Source organism: Neofelis nebulosa, chromosome 2 (assembly GCF_028018385.1).
Source record: "Neofelis nebulosa isolate mNeoNeb1 chromosome 2, mNeoNeb1.pri, whole genome shotgun sequence".
NCBI lineage: Eukaryota > Metazoa > Chordata > Mammalia > Carnivora > Felidae > Neofelis > Neofelis nebulosa.
This window is the reverse complement of record NC_080783.1, coordinates 148,659,648-148,676,084: the sequence shown is the minus strand read 5'-3', so window position 1 is coordinate 148,676,084 and position 16,437 is coordinate 148,659,648. Positions and strand designations below refer to the sequence as shown.

General features: G+C 38.5%; 1 protein-coding gene across 4 annotated transcripts in view; it reads left to right on the top strand.

Annotated features, from left to right (window-relative positions):
• Positions 1–16,437, top strand: part of HS2ST1 (heparan sulfate 2-O-sulfotransferase 1) — a 175,490-nt gene that overhangs the window by 152,688 nt on the left and 6,365 nt on the right. For all 4 annotated transcript variants that reach the window (XM_058716694.1, XM_058716695.1, XM_058716696.1 and 1 more), the window contains 2 exons: positions 5,245–5,383; positions 16,125–16,222. In XM_058716694.1, coding sequence (XP_058572677.1) covers positions 5,245–5,383; positions 16,125–16,222 — 237 coding nt within the window. The remainder of the gene's footprint in view (positions 1–5,244; positions 5,384–16,124; positions 16,223–16,437) is intronic.

Genomic DNA, 16,437 nt, shown 5'->3' with positions numbered 1-16,437 from the left:
CCCCTGCACTCAGGTTTTATGTGAACATATGTCTTCGTTTCTCTTGGGTAAAAGCTACAAGTGGGACTGCTAGATTGTATGGTAACTCTAGGACACTGCGGAACTTTTTTCATGTGGCTGTGTTACTCTGCAATCTCACCAACAATGTATGGGAGGCCCAGGTGCTGTGTATTCTTGCCACCATTTGGTATTGTTAGACCTTTTTTTAATTTTTTTTTTTAATTTGGGCTATTTTAATAGACGTATAGTAGATGAATGCCCTTTTTAAGAGATAAATAATTACTACAAAAATCACAACATCACCAGCGGAACCAACAAATACCAACAGGTCATATACTATTTTCAAAACAAGACACTGGGAACCTGCCACACTGGGGAGGATTTGAAATTTCTGTGAACCCTTTAGGGCTAAGAGAGTCCAGAATAAATATATATTAGATGGGAGTGTCCCATCTAAGCAGTGAGACTGCTGCTTTCCTAGAGATGTTACACCTAGTATGAAGCAGAAATCATAAAGCATTGTGCTTCCTGAAGGCTAGTCAGCCCTCTTTGAGATCTGTCCAGCTTGTTGAAAAGGTTCCTTTCAGATGTTCTGGGTATGTACTTGCTCTATTGACAATTCTTGATGCCTGCTCATCTGTCCAAAATATATAGGGTGTGGTTGTAAAGAAACGAGCCGAGTTTGTGTCCATGCTTTGTCACTCCACATATGCTGATGTGGCAAGAGCAAGGTTCCTAAAATGTCTTCTTACCAACCTGCTGCTCACATTAGACTTTTGCCTTTTGATCTTTATAGAACATTACAGATGCCTACCAAATGATGCTGTTCTTTTCCTAGGAAGATCATGTTCTAACAGGTCAATAATAATAGTTTATATTTTTTGGAATGAAGATGGGTTGTCTCTTCTTCCACCTGAGCCCTCCTGAGGAACAGTTCAGATGCCTGGTCAGGTTAAAGGCAGAGTTTACAACCATAGAACACTTCCCCCTGTACAAAACTACCTGGTTGGCAAAAGAATTAAACCCACAAACCTAAAAGTATGCCTGTTTCCTAACCAGCTGAGCTAAACAGCCCAGATGCTGTTTTTACCATGCCTGTTTTCTGTTAGAATCTCTTGCTTTCTTGTCTATATAGCCATATCCTACCTTATAACCATACCCTACCTTATAAACAGTAGTCTTATCCATCTTCAGAATGAGTTCACATGTATTTCATTGAAATCATACTTCATACAGGTAAATGCCATCCCAAGCCATGTTCCAGAAAGTCATCTTCCAGACAGCAAGGAGAATTTGGTAAAGTGTCATATCCCCTTTTCACTGCCACTTGGTAAGAATTGCTGTCTGTCCCACATGTCGGGGACTAGGGGGAAGGAAAAAAGAGGAAGCAGTGATGGAAGATGATACGGGAAGGAGGTAATTCCCAAGAGAATGACTCAGGGCTGTCAGTGGCTAATAATGGAGAAGATGGTAAGGGGGTTCCCGGGAAATCCCACAGTCTGAAGATTGGAGCCCTTACCCCACGGTCTTGTACTTTCCCTTCCTTGTTGCTTCCTGTTACAAGACGTTCCACTTATTTTATGTAGCATCTGTGTATTCCTGATGCCTCCCCACCTCTTCTCACTACTGAGTGCACTGTCCCACAGAAAGGCTTCCTAAGTGGTTACTTCTCAATAGTCTGTTCAATGTAATTCTGTGATATTTGACACTCGTGTGTCTGGCGCTGTGCTAAATACTAGGAACAAAGCCATGAACAAGAGGGAAACAGTCCTGCCCTCATGGAGCTTCCAGTGTAATGCCCAGTGTGACAGTGCCATATATTTGTAATGATATTGTTTCCTCCTTTAAAACATTGTGAAAAAATTTTTACTGCATTATTGGTTTTATAGTTTTATGAGTTGTTCACTTAAAAAAATGCATCCCGGGGCGCCTGGGTGGCGCAGTCGGTTAAGCGTCCGACTTCAGCCAGGTCACGATCTCGCGGTCCGTGAGTTCGAGCCCCGCGTCAGGCTCTGGGCTGATGGCTCGGAGCCTGGAGCCTGTTTCCGATTCTGTGTCTCCCTCTCTCTCTGCCCCTCCCCCGTTCATGCTCTGTCTCTCTCTGTCCCAAAAATAAATAAAAAACGTTGAAAAAAAAAAATTTTTTTAAAAAAAAATAAAAAATGCATCCCAATTCTGATCAACAATTCACAACTGTAATATTGTAATTAATGTTTTAGAAAAGGATTCTCTGTAGTTTTCAGTATTTCCATGTGAACACAAATTTTAGTGACCTTAAGTGTTAATGGTGAGAAAAGAACTGAAATTCAAGACAGCTGACCACTTTTTACACGCAAAACAGTTCTTATAGAATACAGCTTATTTGTAGGTTAGAAACTTCCTGTTTAGTTAATTTTCAGTAATTTAGAGACTGAAAGAATCCAGTTATCCAGGCACCTTGCTTTTTTCTCTTATCTGTAGTCTCTTTCACTACTCATTTGCTTAAGAATTAAGTATAAAACATTTATAGAATGCCCGCTGTGTGTAAGACATTGATTGCAGTAGGCAGAAATAAGGGGGAGACATGGTTGGTTAGTTTAGCTATTTGCTTTTTAGTGCCTTCGGAAAAAGATTTTAGTAAGAAGGGAAATTTAAATTCTAAGCTATTCACTAAAATGAAGGTTTCTGTGGACACATGAGTGGACATACCAGGAGTGGTTTAAAAGAATAAGCAACTTTCACTTGTCTCTTACCAGAGTCCTACAACCCAGGCTTAGTTGTATCATTTCTCATCGTGATTCTTATTTTCAGAGAGATTGTTAGTATTTTTCTAATCTTTCAAATTAGTACTAATTAATCAGTGGGCAAGTATTTATGTATACTAGGCCTTGTGAAATCTATAAAAAGAAATGTAGAGTACTGTTCCTATTCTCAAATGGTTGATCATGGTGCTAAGGAGAAAATTCTCAACTTATAAGACAAGCATGACTAAGATAAGCAGTGGATAGACTTGCCTGAGAGCAGTAGCTCCTGGGTGCAGGTGTCCGTGAAAGCAGATAGTACCTTGTGCCACAGGCTGTCTAGACTTTACAAGATTGCATTATTGGCCCTCTGTGTTTTGCTCCAAAACAGCAGCCAATGGTTGTTTTTCCCCCTCCTGCTTTATTGAGAGATATTGATATATGTTGTGTAAGTTCAAAGTGTACAATGTGATGATTTGATGCACGTATATATTGTAAAATGTTTACCACAATAAGGTTAGTTAACACATCCTTCCCCTCAAATAATTTCCATCTTGTTGCTGCTGTTATGGTGAGAACTTTTCAAAAATCTATTCTCATAGCAACTTTCAAGTTTACCATACAGTGTTGGTAACCACAGTCACCATGCTGTACATTACATCCCATATCATGATACGTCCCTGCTGACTCAGTCAGGCTGCCGTCCTGATGCTCATAAAGATCTACGGGGCCCACATGATCTGCATTTCCTCCACCCCACCCCCTTCTCTCTCCATTTCTGATTCTGCTGCAGCCAGGCCCATCTTGCTATTCCTTGAGAACACCTGGCACCTTGCTGCTTAAAGGGCTTCATACTCCTGGAGTTTCATCTTCCTGGAACACTTTCATCTACATGGCTCCCTCCTATCATCACCTAATACTAGTGAGGCCTGCCTGGAAAACCCTATTTCTGAATTGTACTCGTCCCACCTCTCCTGGCAGTCCCTGTTACTTTCCCTTCATTCTTTTCCTTAGTATTTTTTACTATGTTTATGTTGTCTCTCCCAAGTGGAGCATTGGCTCCACAAAGCCGAGGAATTTTTTTTCCCATGGCTGTACTCTTCATATTATAATAGTGCTGGCATATGCAAAAAAGTATTTCTTTAAATTAATTAATGTGACAGAAAAAAATGGAAAAATGAGACTGGCATTCTGGTTAAGGAAGACCGAATGAGCAAAGGCACGCAAGGAGGAAGAGGAGTAACTGTGATAGGTTGGGGGAGGTAGAAGAGGTGGGCCTAACCATAACAGATAGCTGGCTTCTTCTTTGAGGACAGTTAAAAATACAGTTAGGTCAATAAGGTGGTGCCTGAGACATAGGCCAGAAGACATTAGCAGCCAGGCGAAGGAGTTTGGATTCGATGTCAACATAACCAGTAGAGTTATTTCATGTTTCTAAGAAGAGTGATCTAATAAATGGTGTTCTAGGAATATCAGTTGGGAATTGCTCTGAAAGGTAGGTTGGAAGGGAGAAACACTGATGCAAGAAAACCAACAAGGTTATTGCAGTAATCCAAACTGGAGACCTTGGGAGAGGGCGGTGGTGGAAGGGAAGGGAATGATGAGGACAGGTCAGATCTGTGGGGAAGCCAACAGCAGAAAAAAATCAAAGGACTTGGTAACTGTACTAAGTGAAGAATAAAGGAAAGTAGAGATCAAGGTAACACGAAGGTTTCAAGACTGGGACAAGTGAGGATGTTAGAACAGGAGCCAGCTGGACAATTCTAGGGGCTGCATGGGTTGCTAAAGTAAAAGCCTTCTGTGTTTCCTTTGTTCCTTCAACTCTTTCTCATTCCCCAAGGAAACAGTGCTGAAACCAAATGGCTTTCACTCTTGTCTTTAAAATCAGCAAGAGCATGGGGCGCCTGGGTGGCTCAGTTGGTTAAGCGTCCAACTTCGGCTCAGGTCATGATCTCACGGTCCATGAGTTTGAGCCCTGTGTCGGGCTCTGTGCTGACAGCTCGGAGCCTGGAGCCTGCTTCAGATTTTGTGTCTCCCTCTCTCTCTGCCCCTCCCTAGCTCACGCTCTCTCTTTCTCTCTCAAAAATAAATGAAGATTTAAAAAAATAATAATAAAAATAAAATCAGCAAGAGCAGAAGGTTGACTCTAGTGGTCATATTGTGTGGACTTAATGCTGTATCCGTTGATAATGTTTGTCTGGTTTGGTGGGCCAGAAATGAGAAATCATCGCTATATAAAATTAAGATGTTTTATGTAATTCTTGCCGGTAAAATTTTAAAAAATTATTTTTGTTCAAATTTCCCTTCTTTATCTTCAGCAGTGATTTTTAAATTCTTATTTCCTGGTTATTATGTTGTAACAAATAATCATAAATTGTTTCCTAATCTCCACATAGTCTATTTTATTTAAATAAATGCACATTCTTCTTTCCATATAGAAGTAATACCTCAAACTTACAATTTCAGGACACCCCAAAACAAATGACAATATAGATTTCACCTTTTACGTTTTGTTCTGTTTCAGATTTGGTGTGAAGAAGAAGCCAATTTACATTAATGTTATAAGGGATCCTATTGAGAGGCTAGTTTCTTACTATTATTTTCTGAGATTCGGAGATGATTATAGACCAGGGTTAAGAAGACGAAAACAAGGAGACAAAAAGGTAATAGTTAAGTTTTAAGATGTTTATGAAGGTAATTGTTTATCAACTGCAATGAATAATTGCGTTTAAAATTTATTATTCATTATGAAGGTACTACTAGCTTATTGTGGAAATTTTGAAAAGAACCCAAAAATATAAAGAAGCAAAAGTAAAATATAGTTGATATTTTGGAGTACACATAATTTTTTGTCACTTAAAACATATTTTACCTTAGTTCTAGAGCTGAATATTGCTTTTACAATAGTCCTAACTAACCGTTTTCTATGAGACCATTATAATTATTCATTCGTATGATGGTTTTGAGTAAGTACTTTGGTTCTCTTAGTCTTAATGATGGCAGTTTATATTGATTTGTGCTCATTGGTTTAGAAACACTATTTCGCTAAAGCAGCTGTTTTCTTCAGGCAAGATGCGAATAATAATCTTATTAATAAGCACGTTCAGATTTGGGTTGTCTTCTATTTAAGTGCTCCTCCAGAGTAGCACCAGAGTTATTTTTCTGAGAAACCAAACTGATTTGTCAGTTTTCTGGTGGAACACCTTTACTGGGACCCCATTGCTCACAAGTCTGCCCAAGGCACAGGAGACACCATCTGATGAAACCCAAGACCGACTTCTCCTGCCTCATTTTCCCTCAGGCACCTAGTGCTTCAGCCACATGAAATGTCACCATCCTCCAAACTTATTATTCCTTGATGATTTTGGCACACGTGTTGTCCCCATATTTAGAATGTCTCTCCTTCACTCTGGAAAACTGTCCACTTTTAAGATCCAGCTCAAATGTTAACTGTTCGACAGAGTCTTTTCTGGTGCCCCATAAGCAGTTAGCCGTGTCCTTTTTAAGGCTCCCGGGGCACTCCATTCAGACCCTTTTTTAAAGCATTTATTTGTGATATTTGAGTTATTTGTTTACATGTATGTCTTCTCTAAAAGCTTGTAAACTCCCTGAAGCAGGGGCTGTATTTCATTCCTCCCTGTTTCCCTAGTGTTTAGCACAGTGCCCAGTTCATCTGTTAAGTGCCTGGCAAATGAGTTGAATGAGTGAATTCTACACCTTTTAATGTATTCTTTTACATAAAGAATTGCGTAATCATGATGCTAGATACTGGATATAATAATTAACATCCAACAATTACTTTTTCTCTTAAGTTAGATGGGCTTTCTGTATCACGTGAGCGGGTGATTTTCTTTTATTTACTTTCTTTATAAAATCTAATAATAAAACTCTTTTGTGACCTAGTACTTCACAGTTTATTGATAGTTATTTCTAAATTCACTTTAATGCTTCTTCCTCCTTTCCTTCCTTTAGTGTTTTAAAAGTTTAGCCTTCTCATTTACACTCTTTTTACTCAGTAAATGTTAGTATTCATCTCCCTCCTTTGACCAAAGGAATATTAATGTCAGTAAGGAAAAGATTTACAGTCACAGAGGTTCCTACATGCACTGTCACTGTCAGCCCTGGATACCATGCTTTAGTGGTTGCTGCCCTATGTAGTTTGGAGAATTAGGTAATAATAACACTTAACTTAACAACAATAATAGTTCACATCTATTGAGTGCTTATTGTGCATCAGGTACTGTTTTAACTTACATATATGTATTTTTTCAGGTAGCCTGTACAGCATTTCTGTAGGGTGGGTACTGTTATTGTCTCCACTTTACAGATGGGGAAGTTGAGGCACAGAAAGGTTAAGTACCGTGCCCAGTGTTAATGCTACCAGTAAATGGTGGAGCTGGAATTTAAACCCAAGTACTCTAATTCCAGAGCTCACAGTCTTAAGCCCCCTGTACCCTTTATAAAGGAGGGAGGGAACGCCAGATGCTACCCAACATTTGTATGTAAGAGTTGTTCCAAAGTGCCATTTTCAATGCCCACAGAAAACTTCAGGCATTTTCCTTTCATATTTGAAAGTTTCAAGTAGATACGCCCTCTCAAGCCTAGAGACTTAACCATTCTTCCCCCTGATGTTATAGGGCTTGGTTTATTTTTGTTTTTGTCTTTTTATGTCATCATAAAATACATATTAATACATATCTGTATTTAGATGTAATATTAGTAACATCACAATGCTATTACCTTAATTCTCATGAGTGCAGGGCCGTATACAAATGCGTTATTACAACAATTACTTCATCTTTTGATAGGCAAAATGGACTTTTTGGTCTTGAAACGTATTGAAATATACATTTTTTAATAATTTGGCTTCTTTCTCATGACACAAGTGTTGGCAACATTCTCGGACCTAAACCTGTATGATGTTGTTTTATTACAAATAACTCCATACCTAACTGGCAAGAGCTTTCATTAATTAATAAACTCGTATCCATAGAGTTGATAAGACTGCATGGCATATAACATTTTTTAAATGGCAGGGCACTTGAAGATAAGGGGGATTAAAAGGTGGCTGTGATGACGCAGGAAGTACCTGGCAAAGGTTGGAAGTACCTTGCATTGGCTTCACTTCCATTAAACTGTATATTGTTGACACCTCAAGTGATGCTTGGAAGCATATCAGATAATATGCAACTATTATGTTTTAAACTGCAGTACTCCATAATCTACATTGCTCCCTCCTTACACTGCCAAACAGTCATTTCAAACACACTTCAGGCATATGCGTGCCTATGACAGCTTTCAGTTGATCTTGTAAGGAACAAAAGATTTATTTGGGAAATTTCAAATACTCTGTTCTTTGTATTTTGTAACTGGAGTTTTGCTTAGTATAATCCCTGGCCAGCATCTGGAAAGTAGGGATATTAAATAACCTAAAGATAAGCAATAAAAACCTATATAGAGAAATCAATGATTCTCAAACTTCATAGTGTCAGAACTCCTTTTGCTCTTAAAAATTATTAAGGATCTGGGGGCGCCTGGGTGGCGCAGTCGGTTAAGCGTCTGACTTCAGCCAGGTCACGATCTCGCGGTCCGTGAGTTCGAGCCCCGCGTCAGGCTCTGGGCTGATGGCTCGGAGCCTGGAGCCTGTTTCCGATTCTGTGTCTCCCTCTCTCTCTGCCCCTCCCCCGTTCATGCTCTGTCTCTCTCTGTCCCAAAAATAAATAAAAAAAAAAAAACGTTGGAAAAATTATTAAGGATCTGGAAAAAGCTTTTGTTTGTGTGGGTTACAGCTGTTGATATTTAGCAGTGTCAATAAATGTATCGATTTGCTGGGAAATTTAGAAAATATTAATTTAAAGGTAACAGTTGGAAGCCCATCATATGGTATCATAAATAATATATTTTAGTGCAAATAACCATTTTCAAAAAAATACAGAGTTGTATTTTACATTTTTGCAAGTTTTTTTTACAATATCTGGCTTAATATGGACAGTTGGATTTTCATATTTGCTACTGAACCAGTCTGTTGAATATGTTCCTTTGGTTGAAGCATATAAAGAAAATCCAGATTTGCACAGATATGTAATTGGAAAAGGGGGGATTTTAATAGCCTTTTTAGAAGATTGTAGATGTTCTTCTTAATATTACACTAAAACCTGGCAAGTAGTAGTTTCTTAAAGTCTTTGAAGTGTGGAATCTGAAAACACAGCAGTGAATTTTTTATGCTCTGCTACATTAAAATCCATTGATACATTTTATACTTTGAATGGATTTTTTAACAGAGCATAATTTTGTAACATCATGCTTTGGTCATTGGAAACATATTCACACTGAGTTATGTGGACCTTCCAAATGTTGACGTATTTGATTATATAGTACCAGAATATAAGACTGTTCATTAATATCACCACTGATCACATCAGAGAAGTCTTTAAGTATTGGGAAACTGTCAAACTTATGGTGGCAGATCAAGTTTTCTGAAATTTTATTTTTTTGTTTGAAAGCTTAACTTTTGTCACTGCCACAGAATTCTCAGCCTCAACACTGTTGTTTTGGGCCAGACAACTGCTTGTTGTGAGGGGCTGCCTATACATGTAGGATATTTACCAGCAGCTCTGATCATTGACTAGCAGCATCCCGTCCCCCGCTTCCCCCCCCCCCCCCGCCCCGCCACCTACTGTGAAAACCAAAAATGTCTCCAGACATTGCCAGATGTCACCATTTGAAAACACTGGGCTACTAACACTGTCAGTTGTTTTCTGCCGAGTGACAGGTACACTGTTGATTTGGAGAAAATATCTACCAAATATCCAAGTTTGAATAACCATGGTTTGTCTCTCAGTCCTTCTTTCAATGTAGGCCTTCCTGTGGCTTCTAAATAATATTAACTGCACCTATAATTCTCATCACTCACATTTTCTAAATATGTAAAATTTATTTTATAAATCTTTCAGCTTTGAACTCCCCTATAGATTGTTAAACATTTTTTATTAACTATTGTTTTATTAGCAGAACACCAAGGTGGGGTTATTCTTAGAGTAGTTAACTTGCTCTAAATAACAGTCTGAGAAGGAGAGTCAGTTTATGTTGTTAAGTACTCAGTGGTCCCAGGGATTACAATTCCTACCCCAATTTGTATTCTTTTTATTTCTTACTCTAAATTAACTAGACTTAATTGACAGCTGCTGTATAATAGTGAATTTAGGATATTCTACCTAAAAATATGTGTTAACTTATAAAAGATGGTAATGAGTTTAGAAGAAATCCGTACTACCTGATCCTGCCATTAACTTACAAAATATCGCCTCCGAAGTTCTTAGCAATTCACAACCCCCTGACCATGGTTTGTATATAGAGCATGAATTTTACTATTCTGTCTCATAAAGGCATGTGAGAAATTAGTTTGCATAGAAAGTATTTTATTATATAGAAAAAGCATCACAGGAAAGCAATATAATTCTTTACAGCTCAGTAAAAGGTACATAACCCAGAGTCAGCCTTGACTTGTCTTCTTCCCAGGTTTCTGATTGAACCATGGGTGTTTCCTTTCACCAAAAGAGAGAAAACAGGAGTTGAAGAAAGAGATGATGAGTTCAAACTGGACATTATCTTTAGTCATGTAGAAGTAAGTGGAGTTAGCCACTAGAAATTGTATTTGTATCTCAAGAAATAGGTCCAAACTAAACTATAGATTTGGGAGTTAGCAACATTAGGTGGGAATTGAAACAAGAGATTGAATGAAATTGCACATGGAAGACATATAGAATGTGAAAAGAGGACCAAATGAAAAAGAAAGAAGAAAATGAGGGGGACCAAGTATGTAGTTCCGGGGGCTGCTGGCGTTTAAGGGGGTAGACAGAGAAAGAGGAACACGGCCAGGGGGACTGAGGTCCAGAGAATCAGGTCCTTGAAATAGATGGGAAAATAATTTCCATTGCAAAGAAGTTAGCGCATTGGGGATTTAAAACTGTCCCTTAGATTTGTCAATGGGGAGGTCATTAGGGATGTTTGAGAAAGTAATATAAGTAGAATCCGAAGAGTCAAGGAGTAACCGAGAAATGAAGTTAAGACTGAGAGGAAAGACTACTCTTGAGATAGAAGTTTGGCTTTAGAAGGAACAAAACACATCAGGAAATGTTTCTTTAAGATGACAGACACTTGGGCATATTATGTATCCAAAGGGAGCAGGGGTGATGGATGATACAGGAGAGTAGAGAAAATTGATGGAGGAGGGTCTTAGAAAGGGGTGAGGATGGTGTGCAAAGATAGGAGAAGGAAACACCTCCTTAAAGATGAGGGCAGCAGGGGGCTAGAGATGCAGATAAGCTTTTGTCTAAGCAGGAAATGGAGGAAGCTTACTCTTAGCTTTGGTTTTCTATGTAAGTTCATTTGCAGAAAAGGGTTTGAATGTAAATATAATTGTCATCACTATCAAGCATCAAATTTTGATTAATTTTTTTAAACTTCAATTTTAAGAGTTCAGTATCTACACTAAATAGTCTAGAGAATATTTGGACTTTCATGCTTTTAAAAATATCTGTATCTTGTTGCCAAAAAATTGTTCTTTCTAAACAGAGATGGCTTTTAAGTGAAAAAGGTGATCATAATTTTTTGTTTCTTTGGTGTACTGAACCAGGTTTTGTGGGAGAGGAACAGAGTCTGGAGTGTTTTTATTTGTTTCTGCCTTTTATCTTAAGGACTTGAAATTTTATAAGAGAAAAAGATTAATGTATAGAAAATCCTATTTCTGAAATAGGACCAAATGTGTGCAAAGCTAATAAAAGCTAGCAGGTAAGCAGGAAAATTTTGATGACCATGCATTTGAATGACGTGTTCTGCTGTGAATACAGAAACCCAAGTACTAATGTCACCGTAGAGGAGTCAGTGAAACAGCTCATCTCGATTAAAATCTTCGGGGACCAGTTTATCAGGGTGATGTGCTAAAGACGGCATTGAGTTCTCTTAATTTGGTTTCTCTTGCTACGAAATGCTTTACTTTATTCATCAAATATTTATGTAGAAATGGGAGAATTTCCGTTATGCTAAGACATGGCACAGTCATGTACGTTCACCAGTTTTTTATTATTCATAGTCCGTTGTTTCCTCCATGTCTTCCTTGCTACCGGCCATGTTCAGATTGTCTCTTTTAGTTGATGGGAGCAAAACTCTGCCCCGAAATGATAAGAAGGAACCACACAGGAGGCAAAACCCGATCTATTTTTCCACCTTTATATTGTCTAATAAAATACTTGGTAGGTGAATTAGTTAAAATAGATGCTAAGCTTCTAAAAGAAAGAAGTCCAAATAATTTAAATAATATTTTTATACTTAAAACCCTAAAAGTGAGGGGCCCAGGCTCTTAGAGCAGCTTAGCTCCACACTGTTATTCAGGGACCTAGGTTCCTTCCATATTGTTATTGTGCTTTTCTTTAAGACATTGTCCTTATGTGCTTGGTTGAATTTGGGTCACCACTATATCTGCCTTCTCACTTGTGGGAAGAAAGGAAGTAGAAGGCAAGCAATTTCCTTTTTTTTTTTTTTAATTTTTTTTAATGTTTTATTTACTTTTGACAGAGAGAGAGAGAGAGAGACAGACCATGAGCGGGGGAGGGGCAGAGAGAGAGGGAGACACAGACTCTGAAGCAGGCTCCAGGCTCTGAGCTGTCAGCACAGAGCCCGACATGGGGCTCTAACTCATAGACCGCGAGATCATGACCTGAGCCGAAGTTGGACGCTCAACCGACTGAGCCACCCAGGAGCCCCGCAGTTTCCTTTTAATAACCAAATGACCCAGAACCTGTTCCCATCACTTCTGCCTCCAATGCACTGACAGGAGCTTAGTCACATGGCTATACCTAACTGTAAGAGAAGGTAAATTTCTATGACTCTGGAAGAATGGATTTTGGGAGACTCCCAGAATGGGCTAGCAGATTTAAAATCACTGGCCAAAAGTAGATTTGAAGAATATCTACACATTTTTTTATTTGAAATACAAAAATACTTCAAGAGTTGAGCACAGGAATTAGGAGTTGGCTAACTATAGAATTTAATACATGCTTATTCATTAATCTGTTTTAATTCCAATAGTGGATAAATTCCCAAAGTTGTCCACAGAGCAACTCTGGAAACTTCTAATACTGTAGCATTTAGGGGTGCCTGGCTGGTCAGTCGGTAGAGCATATGATCCTTGGTCACAGGATTGTAAATTCGAGCCCCACATTGTGTGTAGAGGTCACTTAAAAATTTAAAAATTAAAAAAGGAAGAAAAAATACTGCAGTATTTTAATATCCTAGTTTCTTATATTTAAGCAAAATCTTTTTAATGTTTGAGTCTTACACAAAACGGTGGTAGAGATTGTGCATTCACCCACAATCACCTTAATAATTCATTTATTTTCTATCTGGGACTTTAATCAGATAGAGGCGTAAAGGAGCAGAGCGCTTCTTCTGAGCTTCAGAGGCACCTCACTATGATCTAGGATCTTTTTTAAATTGGATAGGCATGGAGTCAGAAACCTTCCAATATATCATCACTCAGTTCATTGAGCCAAAGATTTCTCGGAAATTGGAACATGGTAGAGATACATACATCAGTTGTTTTATTTTTATGAGCTACAAGTTGGCATAAATGATAATAAAACTACTTTTTAGAAAGTGACTTAGGCCAGCACATCTAAGTCAGACCATCTAGTAAGATTGAGCAATAACGTTATGGCCACTAAAATGGGGTTTATTGAGTCTGAAGAGTAAACTGAGGTGTTTTCACTTTATTTGTGTATATATAATTTGTGTTTGTGTATCTAGCTGTAGAGAGATCCTAAGAGAATTTGAGAGAACTCTAAGGACTGTCAAAATGCTTCATGAAAAGATGTTACTGCCCCTATCTTCGTCCTCACTGAAACTGTGCCTTTAGTATTTATGTAAGTTCCCTGCAGTGCATTTACAACTACTGATTATGCAGACAATTTGCTTGGCAGTAGATTGTGTGCGGTAAAGGACACAAATGCATACTGCATGATCCCTCAAAGAACTCCTCTTTGTAGTTGAGGAGAGAGAACATAACACACATAAAAAAAAAAAAGTACATGAAGCAAGTTCTTCAGGTAAAGATATATATGTAGATACACATACCTGGATCCTAAGAGATGGCTATTACAAGGCAGTATATCATTGATTTATATGAGTCCAAAGAAGGTAAGAGTCACTTTGGGCCAGAATCATTGGAGAGAGTAGCTTCATGTAGACTACAATGGTGGAAGGAAGGCACTTTCAGAGGAAGTAAATGTAGTCAACAAAAGTATATAGATTTAAGGTACGTATCACATGCTTGAGAAACTACAAAACAGGCTAATCTGGTAAAGGTGGAAGTTACACATAGAATTAAGCTAGACTAGCATATTGAGGGCAGAGTATGAAGCATTTCTTAAAGCCAGAATAAAAAATTTGGATTTTTGTTGTTGTTGTTGACACACCGGAAACCATTGAAGGTTTCTCAGTAGAGGATGTTAGAAGTGACTCCTTCCACTAATCTGATGCCTGTACAGAACGGGTTGAAGGGAGGAAGGTGGGGGAGCCCATTAGAAAGTGATTGTAACAATGGAAACACAGCATTGTGGGACCCTGTGGGACCCTGATAAAAGCAAGGTTGAAAAAAGAAAAGATAGATTGGAAAGACATGACCTCAATGATGTTAGGGGAGAGAGAAGAAGGAAATGTTAGGAAATGTTCTGAGGTCTTCAGTCTGAATTACACAGGCAGTATAGTTCTGTTGCCTGAAGTATTGAGTATGAGGTAATAGTGGAAATTCAAATGAAAATGTACACGAGGTATTAGAAGATGAGAAGTAATGGATCTGGAGGTACAGATTTGGAAGTCCTTTGCCTAGAAATTATAAATGAAGCCAAGGAAGTAGGAAATGTGAATAAGCTAAGGAAGGGAGTGGGCAAAGAGAAGATAGTTGAGATGAATTTCCATAACTATTAGGAGGACCAAAACATGCCTTCAAAGAGGATAATAATAATACATTCAGAAAGGTACAGAGAACCAGCAAAGAAAGGGCAGTGTCCAAAGAAGTAAACAAGAATCTCTTAGGGGCAGAGAGACCAGGAGATTTCAGAAAGGAGAGGGTGGTCAAATGCTGTGAAGGTCAAGGAGAACAAGAACCAACAAGACATTGTACTTGACTATTAGGGAGGAGGGGAGAGAGACAAGCACAGACATACATACATTCTGTTTATCAAATGCCTACAGTGAACCAGTCGCTGTGGTAGATTCTTTTACATCCATGATTTTATTTCTTCCTCAAAGTAAGATCCTGTCCTGCTTTTTTAGATAAGGAACAAACACAAAACTTAGATTTTCTGGGTTCAGGGTTCAAACCCAAGTCATAGATCTTTTTACTGTATCATGGAAGAGGTCATCGGTAAAAGAAATGGGCAGATTGTGGACTGTGTTTGCTGTTGTCTTTTGAATGTTGCCAGAATAAAGAGACCACCCAACACTGGGTGTAAAGATTTTTTTGCCCTGTTCTCAGATTTTTGGTTGAAAGGGCCCTTTGAGTTTATCTAATTGCACAGATTAGAAACTGAGGTTTGGAGTCCTTAAAGACTTACTTGAAATATGGTCAAACCTGCTTCCAGAAACTCAAGAGCCTTGACTCCACTCTTTCACACTTTGTCCTCTCGGAAATAACAGGTGGCATTTGTGGGTGTCTCATCACCACAACCCGAGTTCCCAAGTTTGCTCTCTGGTATCTCAGTGTCATTTCAGGTAGACGGGGCCTACTGTTAAAATGCCTGTGGCAGATAGTAAATGCTTGAGGAAGTGGAGTTGATTAATTTTACGTTCATACCCTGTGAGTCTCTTTCCCTTTTAATTAATTCAGTCAGATACCATGGACAGGAGGGCACGCAAGTCATAAGTGTCTGAGGTCATTTCTGCTTTTTGTACAACGAGCTTTTGTTTGCTTTAATGAGAAAAGGAGAGAAGACTTAAGTGTAGCCCTACTTTATATTCTTCTCAAATGGTTATTTCACATAGAGTATCTTTAGCTTTATTTTTATTTAATTTCCTTTCTAAGGGGGATAGAAATTACAAATACACAAATTCAACATAAACCAGTATTTACACTCAAGGACAAATTATATGAAGCGGGGGAGAGGGTTCAAGTCATGCAGTTTAAAAAAAAAGCCCTCTTATATACATTGGCATAAAACAAAGACAGGAGGAAAATCCATGTATTTTCCTCAGTATCTTAAGTATATTTTCATTACCCACCCATCTCTTTAGTTCACTAGCACATTCCACCTGCTGCTCCTCGTGTATTTAATGACTTACCCTGTTAGGGTAGTTGATAGGTGAGACCTGGGTTTAGGGCTCACGTGTGCTGCTTTGTGTTTATTCCAGACCTTTGATGAATGTGTAGCTGAGGGCGGCTCAGACTGTGCTCCGGAGAAGCTCTGGCTTCAAATCCCATTCTTCTGCGGCCACAGCTCGGAATGCTGGTAGGGAGATAAAGCTTAAATTGATGCTCTTCTTTGTTTTCTCTAGCATCTGTATTTCACAAGTGTGAATGTATTCGTCAAGGGCTAAGTATAGGGAAATTAGTGAAAGACCAGGCTAAAAATAACATGTAATTAAGTAATTTCTAGTTTTATAGTTACTTTTAAGTGCATTGAAAAGTTTCTTCATACATCTTATCCTTGCAACGTTTTCTCAG